Genomic DNA, 19,374 nt, shown 5'->3' on the forward strand with positions numbered 1-19,374 from the left:
AGTACAAGGATACGGTGCAATTGGTGAACAGCTTCCTGTAGAGCGGTATCATGTTCCCATCCCCTCAAACCCTTCAGCAAGTCAAGGCAACACTCAGGAGATCGATCCATCACTAGCTTCAGAAAAAGAAAGTCTCCACAAAAGACTTTAAGATAGGTGGGGCAATCTCTTTCTTTTTAGCAAGGAGCCCCCCGAGAGTGGCTATGGAGAGACCCTTGGGGCTGCCATGACCACCCAGGCACTCCCAGAGCACCCTGCATAAAGGCCACACCCCATTGAAAGAGATTCATTGAACCAAAGCAGGCATGACATGGCCTGTTCTTGAGAGCATTCTAGCAGCCTTCACAAATTTGTAAAGATCAAAATCTCTATCAAATTTGGGACAAAGCGACAGTACATATGAATAGAGGGGGACAGTGCAACACAAAAACATATATTGATGACGAATCTGAAAATCTCTGCTAGTGCAAGCATTCTAGTAGAAACACCCCAATGGACTCCAGCTAAAAACAGTGTCATGCTGGTGCACTCCATAAGGACAAAACCTGCTTCCATGGTCATCTACATTACAAACTTGGAGCATTCTAGCCACCTGCCATCAAGAAAAATTCATCTCCATTTTGAGCCACATATTCACCAAAAACAGTTGAGCTGAGAAGGCATCCACCATCCAAACTGCATTGCAGGAATGCCTCTTATGTTTAGCAAGCAACACGACAATCTATACCTGCCAATACTCATTGCACTGAGTTGTATCATTGCAAGGAAGTTGGCATCTAGGATAGATCAAAAAACACCCACCACTAAATTGAGCTAGACAAGCGTAACCTGTTTCTTCCTTGCTTCAGTATCAAATCACTACTGGTTTTGCAGCCGAATGAACACACAGCCAAACTCTTCACCTGTACACTTTGGCAGCAGCAATCAAATAATTTCTTGGATAGTCTTCTCTCTCGCACACTACCCATCCATTTTGCCTGTACACTCAGACTCACACAAAAAAATCTGAGCATGTGCTAAGCTCAGTCAGAAGATGCATAAGGGAGCCTCAGCCTTCCAGTATATCACAAGCAGACGGATAGGAAACATCATTGCATGGCATTACTAGATGGAATTTCTTGTGCGTGTTGCTGCTGCTGCATCATAAAAGCCCCATACGTGTCTGCATTCATTTGCATGTTCAAATGCAAGGGCTGCACAACCATCATCAGCAATTAAAACATAACTTTGAGCAAGGCTTGGAAGTGAACCTTCACAGCACTATACAAATGTTTACAGAAACTGAGGTAAAAAAACTTCCCATTTTGGACTGACAAAGCTCTCGTCACCACTACCTGAGAAACAAAAGAATACCTGCTGCTGCTGTTGGACAGGTAATAAAGTGTGTGCTTCATTAGTTCCATGTGTTTGCATGTGACCCCATTCCTTCTGTGTGCCTGGATATGAGCTGCCGGGTTGAAATCCCACACTGTATGCAGATCCACGGAGAGGCTGCCCTAGAGCCGGAGGAAGGGACACAACACTCCAATTCGCACCAGTGGCATCCAACATGGCCATGCCCATACCCATCCCGAATCCCATACTCGTCCTTGGTTGTAATGGAGGGGACTGAATCCCAGGCGGTAATAGCATGGGCGGCACAACCATCCCAGTTCTCATAGACATCAACTGTTAAATATGCAAAAAAACAAATAATTACTTGCTCGCATGATGATGCAATGACTAAAATGCTCCACCATGTTTTAATCGAATCACCAATTACGTTGCAACCTGCACTTGTGACTGTAGCATCTTCATATACTGTATGGCCTCATCCAAAATCGAAGCCTTATCTGTCTGCAATTCACATTGGAGAAAACCATGGAACTCTCTCTCTCTCTCTCTCTCTCTCTCTCTCTCTCTCTCTTCCAAACATGGATTGAGCAACCAAATCTCTGAAAAAACATTGGGTTTCTATTGGGATAATTTACTACTCCAGATGGATTTAACCAGAGCCTAGGGTATCTATAAAAAACATACGTCACATGCTTTGACAAGGTTGCATCCCAAACTTGTAAATCATACAATCCGTACAGTACATTCCATTCAGATTCGTACATTCCGTATAGGTATGGAAAAATCCCCATCCCCCCCCCCTTTTTCCTTTTATGGGTTGAAAATGAAAAAATAAGAAAGTACCTTATCCTTCTAGTGACCTGTACGTTGTGTCATGCTGCCAATTTCTCCCCCGTCTCCCCTAATTTTTTTCCAAGTCCCTCCAATTTCACCCAAATTTTTCCCATTTTCCCAAGTCCCTCCAATTCCCCCATTTTCCAAATAAGTCCCCCCAATTTCTTCCAAGTCTCCCAATTTGCCCCAAATTTTCCAGATTATCCCCCAATTTCCTGAAGACCGCAATTACCCCCCAAGTCCCTCCAATTTCCCCCAATTCTCCCAATTTCCCCTAAATCCTCTCAATTTCCACCCAATTTTGCCCAGTTCCCCCAATTCCCGTAATTCTCCTTAAGTTCCCCCCAATTCATATTTCATATTTGTTATTATGTCGTTAAAAAGAAAAAAAGTGGACGTACAAAAAGAACTTAACCAGATATGTAATTTGCTACTTATTCGAAATGCGCACCATACGCACCGTACCTGAAGTACGCATCCAATCACACAGCTTACAATGCAAGATAGGGCCAACATTCACACTCATAGATTATCCAATCACACAGCTTACAATGCAAGACAGGGCCAACATGCACCCCTTGGACCGAGACAAGGCAAATGACTATAGAGAGAGGATGTCATATGGCCATCAAAAATCTATGGCAGGTAGCTACACATATTGGTCACGCATGGCAGATGTGAGCTATCATGAGTTTTAAAGTGCTTTTCTCAAGTGCTTTTGGGCAAGAACTATAAATTCAGCTATTCTCTCATTGTTGTGACATGTAAAAGGACGAGAGCTCTCTAGCTTTAAGAACTTGTACTCAAGACTCCACCAAGGAGTTTTATCTTTTGTCTTCTCTCTCTCTCTTTTGTTTATTTTCAGATTTTCTCAAGGTTTTACGCGTGAAATTGTTGTTTTCTTGAAGATAAGCTAAGCACCCGTGCCATAGCCCTTATGAAGGCCTGTTTCAAAAGGCATCTGAGCCAAACACACTCAACTGTCGCTATAAAGCTGCCCTATACTCAGTTCACAACTCAAAGAGGCCATTGTGGGCTGCTTCTTGTTGAGCCATGATATGCATAAATAACCACGAAGGAGGCAAAAACCACTAGCACCTTGGTGTCATAACCTCGAGCCCAATTGGAATCACTGAAGGCATGCAGCTGTGACTCACCCCCCCAAGATAGAACAATCCAAGGTAATACCGTACTGAGTGCCTTGCAAGTAGCAAAAACCTGCCTGACAGCCTACCGATGTTGAGTGCCTTGGTACTTGGACTGTGCATAAATCTACTCAATCGAGACACCTGTACTGAATATCTCGTCTCGTATTACATAAATAGACCAAGCATCCAACATCTTGCTTATATAATGTCTGATCAAAAGGCTCTCCACACTGAATATCTGGCTTCGTGTTGCATAGATACACCAAGCATCCAACAACCTACTGATATAATGTCAGATCAAAAGGCTCTCCAGAATCCTAAATGCTAAGCTTGGCATCTGTCTCAACCGGTGTAGCCACAGCTTAAAATCCTCAAGAATAAAATAGCCTTTGTATATACTTTGACTGCATCATGACAATCCCACCATCACGTTGTAAAAACCGAATGCCCAAATAGTAATGCAACGGGCCCAAATCTCACATCTCAAAAGAAGTCTATAATTCAATCTTAAAGGCTGAAATCTTCTTAACATTGGGACCTATGAGTAGCATGTCATCAATGTATAAAATGATGACCAACAAATCATCCCTAGTCTTCCTAACATCGAGGGTACCCTCTGTTGGAATGTTACAAAACCCATGTGCAACCAGGTATGCATGTATCTTCTCATACCATGTGTTGGACATCATCTCCTTGTTGTTGGCTTTGTCATGTGCATCCTAGATGCCATGGACATTTTCAGGGCTAAATCCAGAAGAGGCAGCCAGATAAAGAGTGTGAACCAGGTAGAACCAAGGTGATGGAGCACAGAGCACTTTTGGCAGTGTAGGCTGAAGCAAGGCTTGGAGAAGAACCAAAAGAAGCTGTCGACTGCCAAAAAAGGACTGTCGGCTGACGTCAGCAGTGCCAAAAGTGTCAACTGCACATTTGTGCAAACTAGAGTCCAGTCGGACAGCGTTTACAACAGTCGGGCAGCGCTGAAGAGCTTTATGGTCGTGGAACTGGCCGACCAGCAGTCGGCCAGTTGGCCAAGCTTGGAAAGGTCCTATAAAAGGGGACCATGTGCTCATTGTTAAGGCATTCAACTCTTTAGGAGTTGTGTCCCTAGTTGTACCATATGAATATACTAAATTTTCCACCACTTCTCTCTCTCTTTACTCTCTCTATATCTACGTTTTGCATCAGATAGTTTCCAAGAGTGTTTAGGGCTGAAAGAAGACTCCCAGAGCTTCCGCGTGTTACATTGGTATCAGAGCATCAGGCTCAGCAAAGCTAAACACTGATTCAGTCCCAGATGATGGTGTACAGGTCCAAGGTACAGGAAAGTACACGGATTCAAAGCCCAAGGCAAGGAACACAGATCGGGAAGAACTCCCATGAGGTTTGTTGGTTCCACAGTGCCAGCAGTTCCGTGAGCCAGATAGGTTCTCAGGCAACGGTCCCAAGGGAGGTTGATCCTCCAAGGGTGATGTGAGGGTGCCAGACTCATCTCTCAAGAATGAAGACCAAGACAGTGTTCAGAGTCAGGGCAGGAACGGATTATGGACTAGAGGAAAACAGATGCATAGATCTTCGTCAGAGACAGAGTGGTTTGGAGAACAGGCCGGGTTTTCAGAGAAAAAGGGTTGCCAGGGATGGATGATGACAAACGGACTTCAAGACAGGATTGGGATGATGACAGTCATCCAAGAGCAGGTTGGATTCCCGTCATCAAGTTTAGCAGAGGGGGATGTCATGTGCATCCTAGATGCCATGGACATTTTCAGGGCTAAATCCAAAAGAGGCAGCCAGATAAAGAGTATGAACCAGGTAGAGCCACGGTGATGGAGCACAGAGCACTTTTGGCAGTGTAGGCTCAAGCAAGACTTGGAGAAGAACCAAAAGAAGCTATCGGCTGACGTCAGCAGTGCCAGAAGTGTGTCAGCTGTAGGCGCTTCATTGTGTGTAAACTAGAGTCCAGTCGGACAGTGTTTACAGCAGTCGGGCAGCGCTGAAGAGCTTTATGGTCGTGGAACTGGCCGACCAGCAGTCGGCCAGTTGGCCAAGCTTGGAAAGGTCGTATAAAAGGGGACCATGTGCTCATTGTTAAGGCCTTTAGGAGTTGGGTCCCTAGTATAGGAATGTTTTGGTGATGTTCACCTTTTCAGGAAGGCAGCCAAAGGGGCTGCAGATTTAGGTACCTTTTTGTACCATATGAATATACTGAATTTTCCAGCACTTCTCTCTCTCTTTACTCTCTCTCTCTATATCTGCGTTTTGCATAAGATAGTTTCCAAGAGTGTTTACGGCTGAAAGAAGACTCCCAGAGCTTCCGCGTGTTACACGCTTCCTGTTTGGTGTCCTATTTTAGCCTCTAGGACTAACCATGTTAGCTAGAGGGACTGGTCAACCCTCACATATGTTATCCCATATTATTCCCCATTTTATGGAGTCTTGGGTATTTTTCCCCAGTCGTGGAGGACTTTTTCCCTAGTCGGCTGCCTTCATATGGGCATATATATAGCTAGCTTGCCTCCCTCATTCTTCACTACTTGCTTAGCATTGTTTGCTGTAGTCCCTCACATACGAGGTTTTCTCCCCTCTTGCTCGGGACATGTATTCCTTTGGATGATGATATTGAAATTAGGTTCTCACCTGTGTTTCCTCTCCATCTCTCTCTAACTCTCTCTTGTGTTTCCACTTTCCCTTCTTCCGCTGACATTCTATCATGGTATTAGAGTGCCGGTGATCTTCAGTGTTGGATGCTTCCTCCTCTCCCTCCTGCGTTTTTGTGTTTTCAGCAAGGTGGACAGATCTTGCGTTTTTTTTCTCAGAAGTGCTGCTGGTCGCCTGCCTCTTCCAGGCGTTCCTTCTCAGCTGCTGCTGCGTTTTTCTACAGGTGGTTGTCTACAGCAGTTTTGCACCAAGTCTTCAGTATTCAGCAGCATCTACCCCCCCTGTAGTGCTGGCCGCCTATTCTGTGCAGAACAGCAGTAGCCTACATGCTGTGTTTTTTCTCCTACAAGTTTTTTGATGCCGATTTGCTGATCTGAGGCTTGGGTATACCTATTTCTTCTGCGTTTCCAGAGTTTGCCCATTCTACAGCCCCTTTTACCTCTGCATTTTCAAATTTGCAGCCATGGTTGCTGCGTTTTTCTGACCTGATCTTGCTGGTAGCTCTACCTTCACCTGGGCTTCATCTGTTGGACCCGAAGGTACCTTCTGTTCAGCGTTTTTCCTCATAGGAGGTGTGGACACTGGTTGGCCTGAATTTTCAGGATTGTAGCCATTGTTTGGCTGCGTTTTCTTCTCCAGTGGACACAGATCACTTGTAGAGGGGGTTTCTTGTTTGGATTGTGGCTTTGGAGGCAGTTTGGTACTTGAGGAGGATACTGAATTTCTGATTTCAGTCAGCGTTTTGCTGATTTTGGAGCATCTATACCTGTGTTTTGTTCCTGGCCTACACGGTTTCCCGGTTTCTTCATGTTCCTTGCCTTTTGTTGGTGGTGGAGTGCTGTTTTTGCTGAATAGCAGTGTTTTGGCTGCGTTTTGCTTCCCACAGAGTTTTCTACACTCTAAGGGGACCTATCTCCAACTACTTCACTTGAGGATCAGTTTCGGGAGCTGTTTTGTTTCTATGGAGACTTTCTTTGTGACAGGAGTTTACTGATTTTGGAGGAGAGCAGTGATCTTTTCAGAGATCCTGAGCAAAGTTTATTTTGTCCGAGCCTGTGTTCTTTGCAATGTTTGCAGAACGAGGGTGTTTTGCCTGTGAGGTGTGATCCTTTCACATGGATCATTTGTTTGTTGCTGATTCTTGGGATCTGATTCTACTTATGGAACAGTCTTCTGCTCTCAGTGATGCCCTTGAGGACTTCGTTACCACTGCAGTTTATATTCCTGCTTCCCTTCCTCATTATGAGGAGCCTACCTCTGCCTCTCTTTGTGATGCTTATGAGGATGCCCCTACCCCTGCCAGTTCTGCAGGTTTGTTGTTTTGGAGGATGGTTTTTTGGACCCAGTGGGATGCTTTGGATCTGTGGTTGCTAATCGTGCCTGGGGCACAGTGGTACTTCCAGAGTTTCTTGGATTTGGATCAAAATCAGGTTGGGCTTGTACCAATCCGACGACATCTTTTTTTAGAGGGGGATGTGGAGTCTTTTCATCTAGCGATGCCCACCTCAGTGGAGTGTACTTACGTACAGCATTGGGCAACTCATGGTACGGAGTTTGAGCAAATGGACCCCATCTTTTCTACAGAGTCTTTACATCTTGCGATAACGATCTTTTCAGAGGATGCTTTTGTACAGCATTTGGCTACTCTTGGTACAGAGTTGGGACAGATTGACTCTTTCTTTTGAGGGTTCCAGTGAGGAGTAGTTTGCTTCTCCCAAGATTGATTATCTACAGGATCTGATCTTGGTTGGTTTTGAGATTTTTCATACCTTCTCCAAGCTGGATACACGACATTCGACTTCGGGGAGTGTTCTTACACTTGGGTTTGGAACCATTATTTGGAGCAACACGTCGTAGCCTACATGGTTGTTTTCTTCCAAAGGAGCGGTGTACCTAGCAGCTTGTTCTGTTGCTTTTGTAGCTGAGTTGCTGAGGAGATTGCTTGTGAAGCTTTCTTGGTACCTGTTCCTGCAGTCTTTCATCTTTGATCGAGGACGGCGTCTCTGGCTTCTTGGAGTTCACTCAGCATCCGGTGCTGAGAGGGGGTGTTAGACATCATCCCCTTGTTGTTGGCTTCCTGTTTGGTGTCCTATTTTAGCCTCTAGGGCTAACCATGTTAGCTAGAGGGGCTCGTCAACCCTCACATATGTTATCCCATATTATTCCCCATTTTATGGAGTCTTGGGTATTTTTCCCTAGTCGTGGAGGACTTTTTTCCTAGTCGACTGCCTTCATATGGGCATATATATAGCTGGCTTGCCTCCCTCATTCTTCACTACTTGCTTAGCATTGTTTGCTGCAGTCCCTCACATACAAGGTTTTCTCCCTCTTGCTCGGAACATGTATTCCTTTGGATGATGATATTGAGAGCAGGTTCTCACCTGTGTTTCCTCTCCATCTCTCTCTCTCACTCTCTCTCGTGTTTCCACTTTCCCTTCTTCCGCTACACATTCTATCACAGTCTAATTAAGGCAAAGCCTTTTTTAACCTACACACTTTGGCTTCTTGACCCTTTCAAACAAAACCACAAGGCTCAGATACATAGACCTCCTCATGCAAATCACCGTTGAAGAAAGCACTTTTGATGTCCAAATGCTAGTGCACATTCCAACCATGATGTGCTACCATAGCAATAATACAACTAATGGTGGTCATAAGAGAAGTGGAAGCAAAGGTCTCATCGTAGTCTATACCCTTCTACTAAGCATAACCTTTGCAGTAAGCCTCACTCTGAAGCGATCAACGCTACACTCAGCCTTACACTTGAGTTTGTTGACCCAATACGTACCAATGGCTTTCTTGCCATAAGACAAATCAGCCAAACAACAAGTGTCATTCTTCAAGATTGAGTCATGCTCATCTGGCATGACACGCATCCATTGATCATCTTCTTGTGCTTCCTCTCAAAGGAAACAAGTTCCTCGTCATTGCATGTGAGAGCATAATCCACGTAATAAGTAGATGCATAATGAGAAACTGCACATGTCCTACTAGACAAAGGAGCTGCCAATCTGCTATCATGTAATGTATCCAACAGCCATCTAGGCACCCATCTGGACTCCTGAATGGTTATCCATTCCTCATCCACTGCATCTTCCACAACAAAGCTTCATCTATGGGCTGTAAATCAGGCTGAATCTCAACCAAAGAGGGCCGCAGATTTGCAGCTGTTAGGGGCTAAATTTCAGCACCCTGTTGAGCACCAAAATGCTCCACATATGGCTGACCCAAATTATACAAGGGAAGTGGTGTATCAAAGAGATCCTGTGGACATACAATCTGCTGTTTGTTACATGAAAGCATGGCCTGAACTGAGTTCTCTACAAAAACCACATCTATACTCACCAAAATTAGCTGGATGGTGGAGTCTATACCCCTTGCTTTATCCCATAAAAATGCATTTGATTGCCTTATCATCAAGCTTACTGCGTTGTTGCTCAAGCACAAGAGCATAAGCAAGACATTTTCCTACCATTTCAAACTTCATAAGGCGTCAATGTCCGCAAGGCTTTGTGGTGGGGCACCTATTGAGCACATAAGTGGCACACATAACGACCTCCAACCAAAAACTGTGAGGCAAATCATTCCCTTTCACCATGCATCATGCCATCTCCATAAAAGAGATGTTTGGTGTGTATTGCACCGTGCATTGGTGTTTTATGCCTCTCAAACATGTATGGAGTAAACTCTTTTGACATATACTCCCCCCCCTCGATCCGTACAAAGGGTACCAACTTTGCATGTAGACACATTTTCAGCCATGGAAAGTAAGTGTCTAAAGCATGTAAAAACCTTTGACTTTTGCTTCAATGGATACACCCAAGCATGCTTGGGATATTCATCAATGAATGTATGTATCCCCCAATAGATGGTGTCCTCATAGGACCACCACATACATCGCTGTGTATAAGTTAATATTTGGACAGCCCTTACTAATTCATGTTTCAGGTTTGATGCCAGTTGCATTTTGCCCAATACACCCCTCAAATACATGTTTGAAAAGGGACCTCAAGCTGTGGCAACTATGAAATTATCTCTTGCATTTTAAGACTCAACAAACTGCCAAAATTCAAGTGACCAAAGTGGGCATGCCATAGCTTTGTGTCACTTATAGCACGTATGGCAATAACTGAATACGCATCATGTGTCAATCTCTCATATCTATCCAACTTGTAAAGACCATGGCATAGTGTACCGAAGGCAACAATGACGTCTCCAACACAAACTTTGCACCTTTCATCCACAAATATGACCTCTAGACCACCTCTAGTAATGGCAGAAACTAATAGTAAGTTCCTGTTGATGCCAGGTACAAACAATACATTTGATATGAGAAGTTCACACATGTGACAGTAGCTCCTTGAGGAGCAAACTCAAGGTAGGAAAACAAACCATGCTGAGATGTAATGTGCTAGCACCACTGTCAAAGTACCAAACATGTGAATCTGCTACTGATAAGCATACATCATGTATAGAAGGATCATAGTTATAATGCACACTAAAAGCCCAATCATCATGTGCGTAACCAGCTGACTCCTTATCGGCACTAGATGTTGATGCATCACCCACAGACATACCTGAATCTTTCTTCTTCTCCTTCTCCTTTTCCAGCCTTTTCATGCATTCATTGATGTAATGTCGTGGCTTGCCTTTCTTATTAAGGCTTCTTGTTACGTTCCAAGGCTAATGAGAGTTAAGAGCTTCAGGTTAGGTTAGCCATAGCCTAGGGGTTAGGCATCTTAAGAGGGGATCAGTAGCTTTTATGAGACATGTGCTATATTTGGCTCTTGGTTTATAGGAGGCCTATATAAGTGACTATGAGTCAATTTGAGAGAAAGCTCCTCAGACTTGGACTCGGGGCCTTGAGACTACTCCGTGCTTACATCCAATGGGTGTGTTCTGGAGGTATGGGAGACGCCAAGGACTTTGCACGTGGAGTCATGTCTTTGATGCTACTATCCCCTTGTGCTCTCGGGTGAACCTGCACAGCTCTGTGGTTAGGCAGTGAGCTAGATGCCAATGTCTATGTGTGTTTCCTTTATGTTTATGCTTAATTGCAAGGCCTGCTAGCCTGGGGGCTTAACATTGGTATCAGAGCGAGACAATAATGTTAGATTACCGATATCAAAGGCTCTCATTTGTTCATGATGGTGAACTTTATGTAATCTAGGGTGATGTCCCCCATGGATTTTGTGATGTAAACTCGCCTGAGGCTTCAGCCGAGGATATATATGAAACTCTTTTTGATCCAAATTGAGAGTCATTTTGTTGTTTTCATGATCTTTTCAGTATCTTCTTGTGATTTAATTCAATCTCAAGTAGTGAAATTTCTAAAGAACAAATTTTGGATGGTATTTTTAAAGAGTTTCGTGATGTATTTCTGAGCAAGTTACCTGATGGTCTACCACCCCGCCGCAAGGGGCATTGGTCATGCAATTGAGTTATTGCCTAGTACAAATCCCATCTCCCGGTAATCTTATCAGTTTAGCAAGGAGAAAGACAAGATTGCTCAACAACTGCAAGATTATCTCGATAAAGGTTTTGTTCAGGTACTCCCGTTGATGGTGTAAGGATTAATCAAAATAAGATTCGTAAAGTCCTGGAATAGCCAATTACACGAACGATTAGGCAAGTAAAATCATTTCTTGGTTTCATTGGCTTCTTTAGAAAGTTCATCAAGGTTTATGCCAGGATTGATGTCTCCCTAACTCAGCTTTTAAAGGGGGTGAGAAGCAAGAAGGGAAAGTTAAGTCCTCTGGTAGTTTGGAGTGACAAGCTGGATCAGAGTTTTAGATATCTAAAAGAGCTAGTCACCTCACCGCCTATGTTGCAGATCGTAAATCCTAGAAAACCTTTGTGGTTGAAACGGATGCCAATGACATTGTAATAGGTGCTGCCCTATTCCAAAATGAGAGACCCATAGCCTTTGAAAGCAAGAAGCTTTCAGAGACACAGATGAGGTATCCTACCCAAGAAAAGGAACTTTTGGTTGTTATCCATGCGATGAAAATCTAGAGACATTATTCATTTGGGTCTCGATTTGTAGTCTGGATGCATCACCACTCATTGAATTATATATGTGATCAACCCGACCTGAGAAGTCGGAAGGCCACATGGTTGACCTCATCCAGGGGTTCCATTTTGAGATCCGTTACCACGAGGGGGCAACCAATAGCGCTACCGATGCCCTTAGTAGGTTCCCGGAGGTCAATGCTCTCTCTTTTGTTGAGATAACGAATGACTTCTATCTCTCAAAGGGTGTTGCCAGCATGATTCCCATTTTCGTCGAATCTAGCAATTGGTCTAGGCTGGTTGCAGCCCACGAGATCCAAGTATTCCGGACACTCCGATGAGCGCTGCTAAGAGAAAGATATTGAAAAATTATTCAATTAGAGGTGGATAACTGTTCAAAGTTGTCAAGGTTTGTGTGCGCACTGGTGATCTGGACATCCACAAGCTTTGATATTGCATAAGTGCCATGACACACCTAGTGCGGGACACCTGGAAACCTGGGCCTTGGTTGGCCGGGCATTTCTACTAGCTATGCATGAAATCCTTTGTTGAGGATTATGTGCAAAAGTGTACCCATGGCAGATTAATAAAGCTGAAAGGCTTAGAGCTGGAAGGTTATTGCATCCGTTGTAAATTCCTATGTAGAAAAGCAATTGAAGACATAGAGAGACAAAGGAAACAACACAAGAAGAGCACCGAGTCAGATGTCTGAAAGCGATGGATGAGTTTTTGCCCCACAAAGAGCAGAGTTACCAACTATTATGGCCACATTCATGAGATCAAGTAGAAAAGTGGAAACAGTAGTGGTGAAGCCAAGGGAAGATAACAAGAGTGCTGAAGTCGAAAAGGAGCACACATGTCCAGTTGTGCAAAGCCACTATCAGTTCTCAAACCAGTCTCTGAGGTCATCACATTCATCGAGGAGGTGGCAACACCTGAGAGTTCAAACACTTCTTTCCGAAGCCGTTGAGGAGGAGGTTGAGATAAGTGTTTCAACAGTTCCCAAGGTTTTTGTGGATTCTACCATGCCGGCAAAGCATCCAGAGGCAAAGGAGCCATTTCCAATGCCCACCGTTTCCAAGGAAGTAGTGGCGGAGCCTGGAGGCATCATGTTGCCCGGATCAACAGCATGGAGCAAAGGTGCATCATGTGCACCTGTTCTCCAAGTTAAACAAGAGGGGTTGTCACATCCACTCTTCCAAGTTGTGAGGTGGACATGCTTCTAGGTCGAGTGTGGCGCCGGATTCATGTACATGTAAGGCATTTGTGCCAATTCATTGTATTCTTGTCCAATCACCCAATGAGCAGTCATGTATATATATGTAAGGGCATTTGTGCCAATTCATTGTATTCTTGTCCAGTCACCCAATGTGGACAACATTATTATTATTATGGTGTGAACACCCTAGATTGGTGTTAGCCAGCCAACTAGCCAAGGCACTCAATGTGCAGCCAGTGTGGACAACACTATTATTATTATGGTGTTGAACAGCCTAGATTAGGATTGGCCGACCAACTAGCCCAAAAGTCACTATAAATAGGGGGCTATGGCTGAGGGTCATACTATTCATTGATCAGTCAAGCATCATTGAGTCATTGAGAGCTCAGGAGTTGTGCTGCCATTGGGTATCTCGTGTTCATCATTGTACATTTTTCACGATAAGTAAATACAAAGGTAGGTTAGGTCATCTTCTCTACTGTGTATTGAGCATGAAGAAGCAGCAGTTTGTTGCAAGGGTTCAAGTCCCTAATTAGGTGCTAATCGCAATCAATCAATCATAAACACGCTTCTGCAAGCACCCATGTTACAAAGGCTTTCTATAAAGCTCCAGTTTTTACAAAGAGCACTACTTGAGACTTGTTGAGGATGGTTTCATTGAGAAACCCAGATTTTTCTATACACACAAGTCCCATGCCATGAGTATCACCATTCTCAGTCACCTCCCGGTAGACTTGGAGAGCTGAGGGCATACCACAGGAGTAGAAGATATGCAAACTACGAACGACTGCGGAGGTAGAGACTGAGGAGCACTATCTGTCCAGATGCCCAGTTTATTATAAAATATGTGGGAGGTTTCACTCTCTTGAGAGACCTCTATCAGAGATCAGCAATGCTTGGGCCTTTACTTGCTCGAGCTGCAGCATCACAAAGAGGCTTTGCTAAGGCTACATACAGGGAGGCGAGATCAGTAGGATACCACCCGGGCATCCATCAAAGACTTCTTTGGCTCCCACCCAAGGGGTCAGACAGATCATGGACTGCACACCCGAGCTCATTGAGAGAGTGCATCCTCAACACGAGACATGCCCACAGCACGCGCACAGTTCCTCCAGAGAGCCAGCAGATGCCCCTGCCCTGAGAGATCCAGGCCATCCTCTCAGCAGCTGCAAATCCAAGGTATACTTCAGCGCTAAAGAGCACCACCGCCATAGGAGGTGAACATTCACTATGTACCTTGAGGATGGAAAAGATAGACACATGATGAGGCCATCGGAGCTCACCCAGAGTGTGTCCCCCAGACGTGAGATCTACTAGCACCTCACACGGAGTTATTGGGGATCAGACATAGTTCCTTCAGAGAGCCAGATGCCCTCGTGGTCAAGATCCAGGCCATCCTCCAATCAGCTCCAGATCTGGGATTCACTCCAGCACCATTGAGCAGCACCACTCCAGGTACGGACATTGCCTCCATGTATACTCTGTAATAGAGGATGACGCATGATGAGCCCCACTGATTTCACTGGCCTCGCTATTTATTGTACATACAGAAGCCTGCATGGTACATGGGGCAATTTTTTTTTGACATTTTTTGTTTCCATGTTCATAATCTTCAGTCTACCCATGAAACATATGTAGAACTTTTTGGTCTCATAGACTCATTGGGTCTTTAGTAGACATTAATATAATGTCTCTCTCTCTCTCTCTCTCTCTCTCTCTCTCTCTCTCTCTCTCACTTTGGTCTCATAGGTCACTTGGCCTTTTGAAGACGTTAATATAACATTTCATTTCTCCCTCTCTCTCTCTCTCTCTCTCTCTCCCCTTAAATCAGAGACATCACAGCAAATTGTCCACCTTGTTTGCATTGGGAATAAGGTCTTGCAAGGCCTTCATCTTCACATTTATCTTGTCCCGTCGTTTCTGCATGAATTCTGCGAAAAGCTAAGATAGAAAATCTGCATATACCCAAACCACCCACCAAAATAGACTTTAAAAACAAGCAATAAACATGTTTAGCTTTACCCACTCTTTCTGAAAGATTGTGTATCTCTGCAGCTCGAGTCCTCTTTGCCCCACTTGACCGACCTGATGCTGGCTTTCCTTTCTCAAATTCCTGCAAAATTCCCAAGTGAAAGGAATAAAAATCAGTGAGAAGCCAGCTATCATCCACTCATATGTGTAGAAAAGCATTACGCTCCAGCAACACTCTGAATAAAAGATGCCCCGACCTTACTTTCGCTCTCAGAATCTTCACCAGGGCCTGTTTTCCTCTTGGTACTTGAAGCAGAAGCTTCCTTGGTGCTCTTCTCAGTGCTGTTACCTGATCCTCTGGAGGGAGATGCCATGGTAACATCACCCGTCTCAAGAATTTCACATAGGTTCTCTGACGGAGTGAGAGCCCTGGCTGCTGTCACAGGATGGGTGCAGAGTTCCAATTCTTTCCCTGCAATGAGCACCTTTCCATATAGGGGAGTTGGCAAGGACCTTCCAGGATTGGTGATCCCTTGGCTTGTTTCCCTGCCATGCCGTGCTAGCTCCAAATGCATATAAGGATCCCTGTCTATGGTAAGAGTGGCAGCAGACTCGCCTCTGGAACAAAGCAATCCTTCTTGTGAGATAAAAAGTTGACTTCCTGTCTCAATGTTTGACATCAAGCCACTGAGATCAGCTTGCAATTTACAACCCGTTCCAGGACCAACAGTGGCAGTGCACTCAGTGGCACAAGAAGACGGCATGTTCGGTTGCCTTGCGCTCTCAATGTTGGTTGGGCCACTAGCACCGGCTTGTAATTTACAAGAGCCCATGCCTGTTACACTAGTAGTGGTAGAGGCAGTCGCGGAAGCAGACAGCCCTTCTGAAACATTGTGATATGGTTGCAATCTAGAGGAACCCATATCTGCCATCGCAGTGGCATTGCACCGGGCAGTAGAAAAAGGCCACCCTTTGTTCGCATGTGCATGGAAAGGTTTACTTGATTTCTCCGTGGTGGTGCTAGAAACACGATCTTCTAATGTGGGAGAACCCAAACCTGCTGTCATGGCAGTGGAGACGATATCAGCCCCAGAAGCAGAAAGTCCATCTTTTCCATGTGTATTGAAAGGCTGCCTGACTCTCTCCGTGCCTGTTGGGTCACTACAGGCACGAGCACGTTGAACATTGGATTTAGAGGGAGCCACAGCACGAGAAAAAAGAGGAAAGTTTGGTTTTGTAAGACATGGAGGACTTTTGAGGGCCGATCTGGTGTTCATAGCCCTAAGGCCATGAGAGGGAACGTTGAACGGGGTTGGAACACCTTCTTGAGTGGGGAGGACATCATGGGTTTCTTTCGAAATGTGCGGCTGTGCATTTGTTCGAACTCTGTTGAAGGCTTCTGCTCCAGACTGTGATAGAAGGCCTGCAGCTCGTCGGGCGCCCATTGCCATAGCTGCATTGGCAGCGAGAGCTCTCTCACCTGTGTTGGTATCAGGAGGTATGAAAGTAAAGGATCTAAGGCCAACTGATTGTGGGCCCTCACCTTCTTTCAGGGTTAGATGTGAGAAGGCATCCTGGACAAGGTTGGAATGAGAAATGGGTGCCTCTGTGAAGATCTCTTCTGAGCAGTAATTCCTGTCAAAGCTATATTCTAATGGGTATTGCAACCAAGAAAGCATTTCATCATCTTGAAACGATAGATTATTGAGAGGGACCTCCACAGCCGGCACGGATTCCCGCCCGCTTGGAGGGCATGTATAACTACTGGTAGGCTTTTCTGGCCTATCCATCCAGTTCAAACAGAAGCATCATTCAACAAATCTTCAGAAGCATCATGATGTGGCCTGCACACTGAAAACCCATTGTCACAGACCTCCTACAAAAGCATTTTGTATTTGCTTAAACAGAAAATGGTCACTAACTTACACTTACATGCGGGCATTTTTTACTCCGTCTGGCCTTCTTTCATGAAGATGATCATCCCAGTGATGTGATTTGCTATATGCAAAACAATCTTTTGTGTTTGAGTCCAAAATGAGAACACTCTACCAAGTGATTGGAAGAGTTCACTATGGGTGATCCAGGCGCCCAGTTGGGCATTTCAAAATGCAGTAGCGTCTCAAACCTGATGTGGGTGCCCTGATGGGCCAGAAATGCTATCAATATAGGGGGGCACTAAAGCTTGATAAGTGAAAAACCCACAGGGTAGAAGTGCACAGAAAGGAGACAGATGCTGTGTTGAGCTTTTACAATAAGCTATGGCGTGCTGAAGGGGTATACTTATCTATGGCATACAGAAAGGGGAAAAGCGCAATAAGCTATGAGGGAAATCCATTGCATGGCACATCGAGCTATGGCACGTGGAAGCTAAAGCTATGGAAGGGGGGGGGAAACACACTGAGCTATGGCATGTGGAAGCTACACATGAAGCTATTGGACACTGATAAAGGCGAATCATTTTTCCTGTTTCTGGAGCAATCACAGGCTGAGAGAGAGAGAGAGAGGGCATGTCTCTTCAGTCAATCAGCAAGAACAGGGAGATCCACTTGTCTGTCTTGTCAAAGGGATTGCACGACCTCCCGTAACCACAAGCTTGGGCCTCCGAATCGTCCTCCCGGTTAATCAATCTTCTGGGCGTTTGCAGGCCACCCCTTGCATGAAGGCACGCTCACACACCTGTTGCTTGCGTATCAGGCTGAGCGCCATCCTATTGGCCTATATCTTGGGCGCACACACCCACACCGCCCGGGGCAGCCGGAGAGGAAAGTTTCTTTCACTTGAGGCGCCGCGAGGTTCCAGGCACAAAGCTAGTCTCCAGACAAATCATATAACTATTAATAATATTAATATTTATATATATCTTTATTTAATAATATATATTTGCATTATACTATAAAAGTAGGATGCTAGCAACCATTATCTAATGTAAGAAATCAAGTCACATGTCTGCCCACACCTTAACATCACTAAAAAGCATCTTCATGTCACATGTGACACACCTTAAGCTTACCTAGGTCTCTTCCATACCATTTCTTTTGCTCAGTCCGCCGATGCGTAATTGGGAGTGCTCCTCAGACATACCTGCTCACAACGCGTATGTATGATACTTGAAGAAATACACTCAAAGATTGGGAAATTGGGAGTGCTCCTAACAAACTAGATATGAAACTCGAAGAAGTGGACTCAAAGATTATAAAAAAAAGGTCATTGGTTGGTAATGGAGGACACACACCAAGATTTAGTGACCAAGTCATAGCGTAATTGTCATCTATGGTATTGTAAAGATATAGTAATTGAGAGGAAGTGTCTCTTGTTATGTGGAGTAATTAACAAGTCCTCAATATATGTAAAACATGCAAAATTAGATGGTGCCTTTATGATGTGGATAAGCTTCAACAAAGACCCAAGAGGTGCACATGTATGAGTGATAGGTCTTTGTGTGTGTCTGTGTGTGCACGCGCGCACGTGCGTGTGCGTGTGCTTGCTTGCTTAGCACATGCATGTAAATATGGGTGTGTACATGTGCATACAAGTGGGCGCATCCATTTACACTTAGCAACTCACACTTATGGGTAAGTACTACCCTTATACTCTTGAACTTATTTCACATTCTCCCTTGAGTTTTAAACCAAGATTTCCACCATTGATTTTGGCATGTAATGACAAAAACATTAGAGCTATATATGATATATTTTAAAGGCTTTAAAAGCCTTTATGCATGTAGGAATGTATTAAGTTTTTATCACTGCACTTCAAGTGTCAAGGGATCTTGTACATGGAGATTTGCCAAAAAGTAACCTTTGTCCAATGTCTAAGGTATCAAACCTTTGCCCAAAAACTATGTACAATGGGCCTAACCATAATAAATCGAAATAGTGCACACATGTGCACTTAGACAAAAATAATCCAGATACCTAAACATGTGTTCACGCCCAGTGCCCATGATCGTCATAGCCTATACTCATACAATCACAATGTTAGGTCATAATTAAATTGGAATCACTCAACAAAATAATACTCAATGTTAGGTCATAAGTAGATTGGAAACACTTAATAAAATAATACTAACATGTGGTAGCAATTAATTGGACTCACTCATAATAACCAACTACTATCATGTGAGTACATAATTGTTTGGACTTGCTCAATAAATCAACAACTCTCACACGTTTGGTATAAGCAAAAACAGAACAACCTGAA

The 19,374-nt window shown here is 44.3% G+C and overlaps 1 protein-coding gene across 9 annotated transcripts; it reads right to left on the reverse strand.

The window, feature by feature from the left end:
- Positions 1 to 412: 412 nt before the first annotated feature.
- Positions 413 to 17,991, reverse strand: LOC147605144 (uncharacterized). 9 transcript variants are annotated; one of them, XM_086793793.1, is made up of 8 exons: positions 17,287 to 17,394; positions 17,107 to 17,135; positions 15,432 to 17,025; positions 15,226 to 15,316; positions 15,058 to 15,134; positions 1,771 to 1,836; positions 1,354 to 1,668; positions 413 to 1,193 (listed from the first exon to the last, which is right to left on the reverse strand). In XM_086793793.1, the coding sequence occupies exons 3-8, from the start codon at positions 16,962 to 16,964 to the stop codon at positions 1,089 to 1,091; spliced, it is 2,187 nt and encodes a 728-aa protein (XP_086649919.1). In that variant the 5' UTR covers positions 16,965 to 17,025; positions 17,107 to 17,135; positions 17,287 to 17,394; the 3' UTR covers positions 413 to 1,088. The 9 variants fall into 9 exon arrangements, 8 of the variants coding, with proteins under 8 accessions (XP_086649919.1, XP_086649922.1, XP_086649918.1 ...); XR_015265205.1 differs by having other exon boundaries at positions 1,763 to 1,836; positions 15,058 to 15,123; positions 15,230 to 15,316; positions 17,107 to 17,990; XM_086793796.1 differs by having other exon boundaries at positions 15,058 to 15,123; positions 15,230 to 15,316; positions 17,107 to 17,991.
- Between the last annotated feature and the right edge of the window lie 1,383 nt (positions 17,992 to 19,374).

Source organism: Cibotium barometz, chromosome 60 (genome assembly GCF_041138505.1).
Source record: "Cibotium barometz isolate CiBa-2024 chromosome 60, ASM4113850v1, whole genome shotgun sequence".
Classification (NCBI taxonomy): Eukaryota; Viridiplantae; Streptophyta; class Polypodiopsida; order Cyatheales; family Cibotiaceae; genus Cibotium; species Cibotium barometz.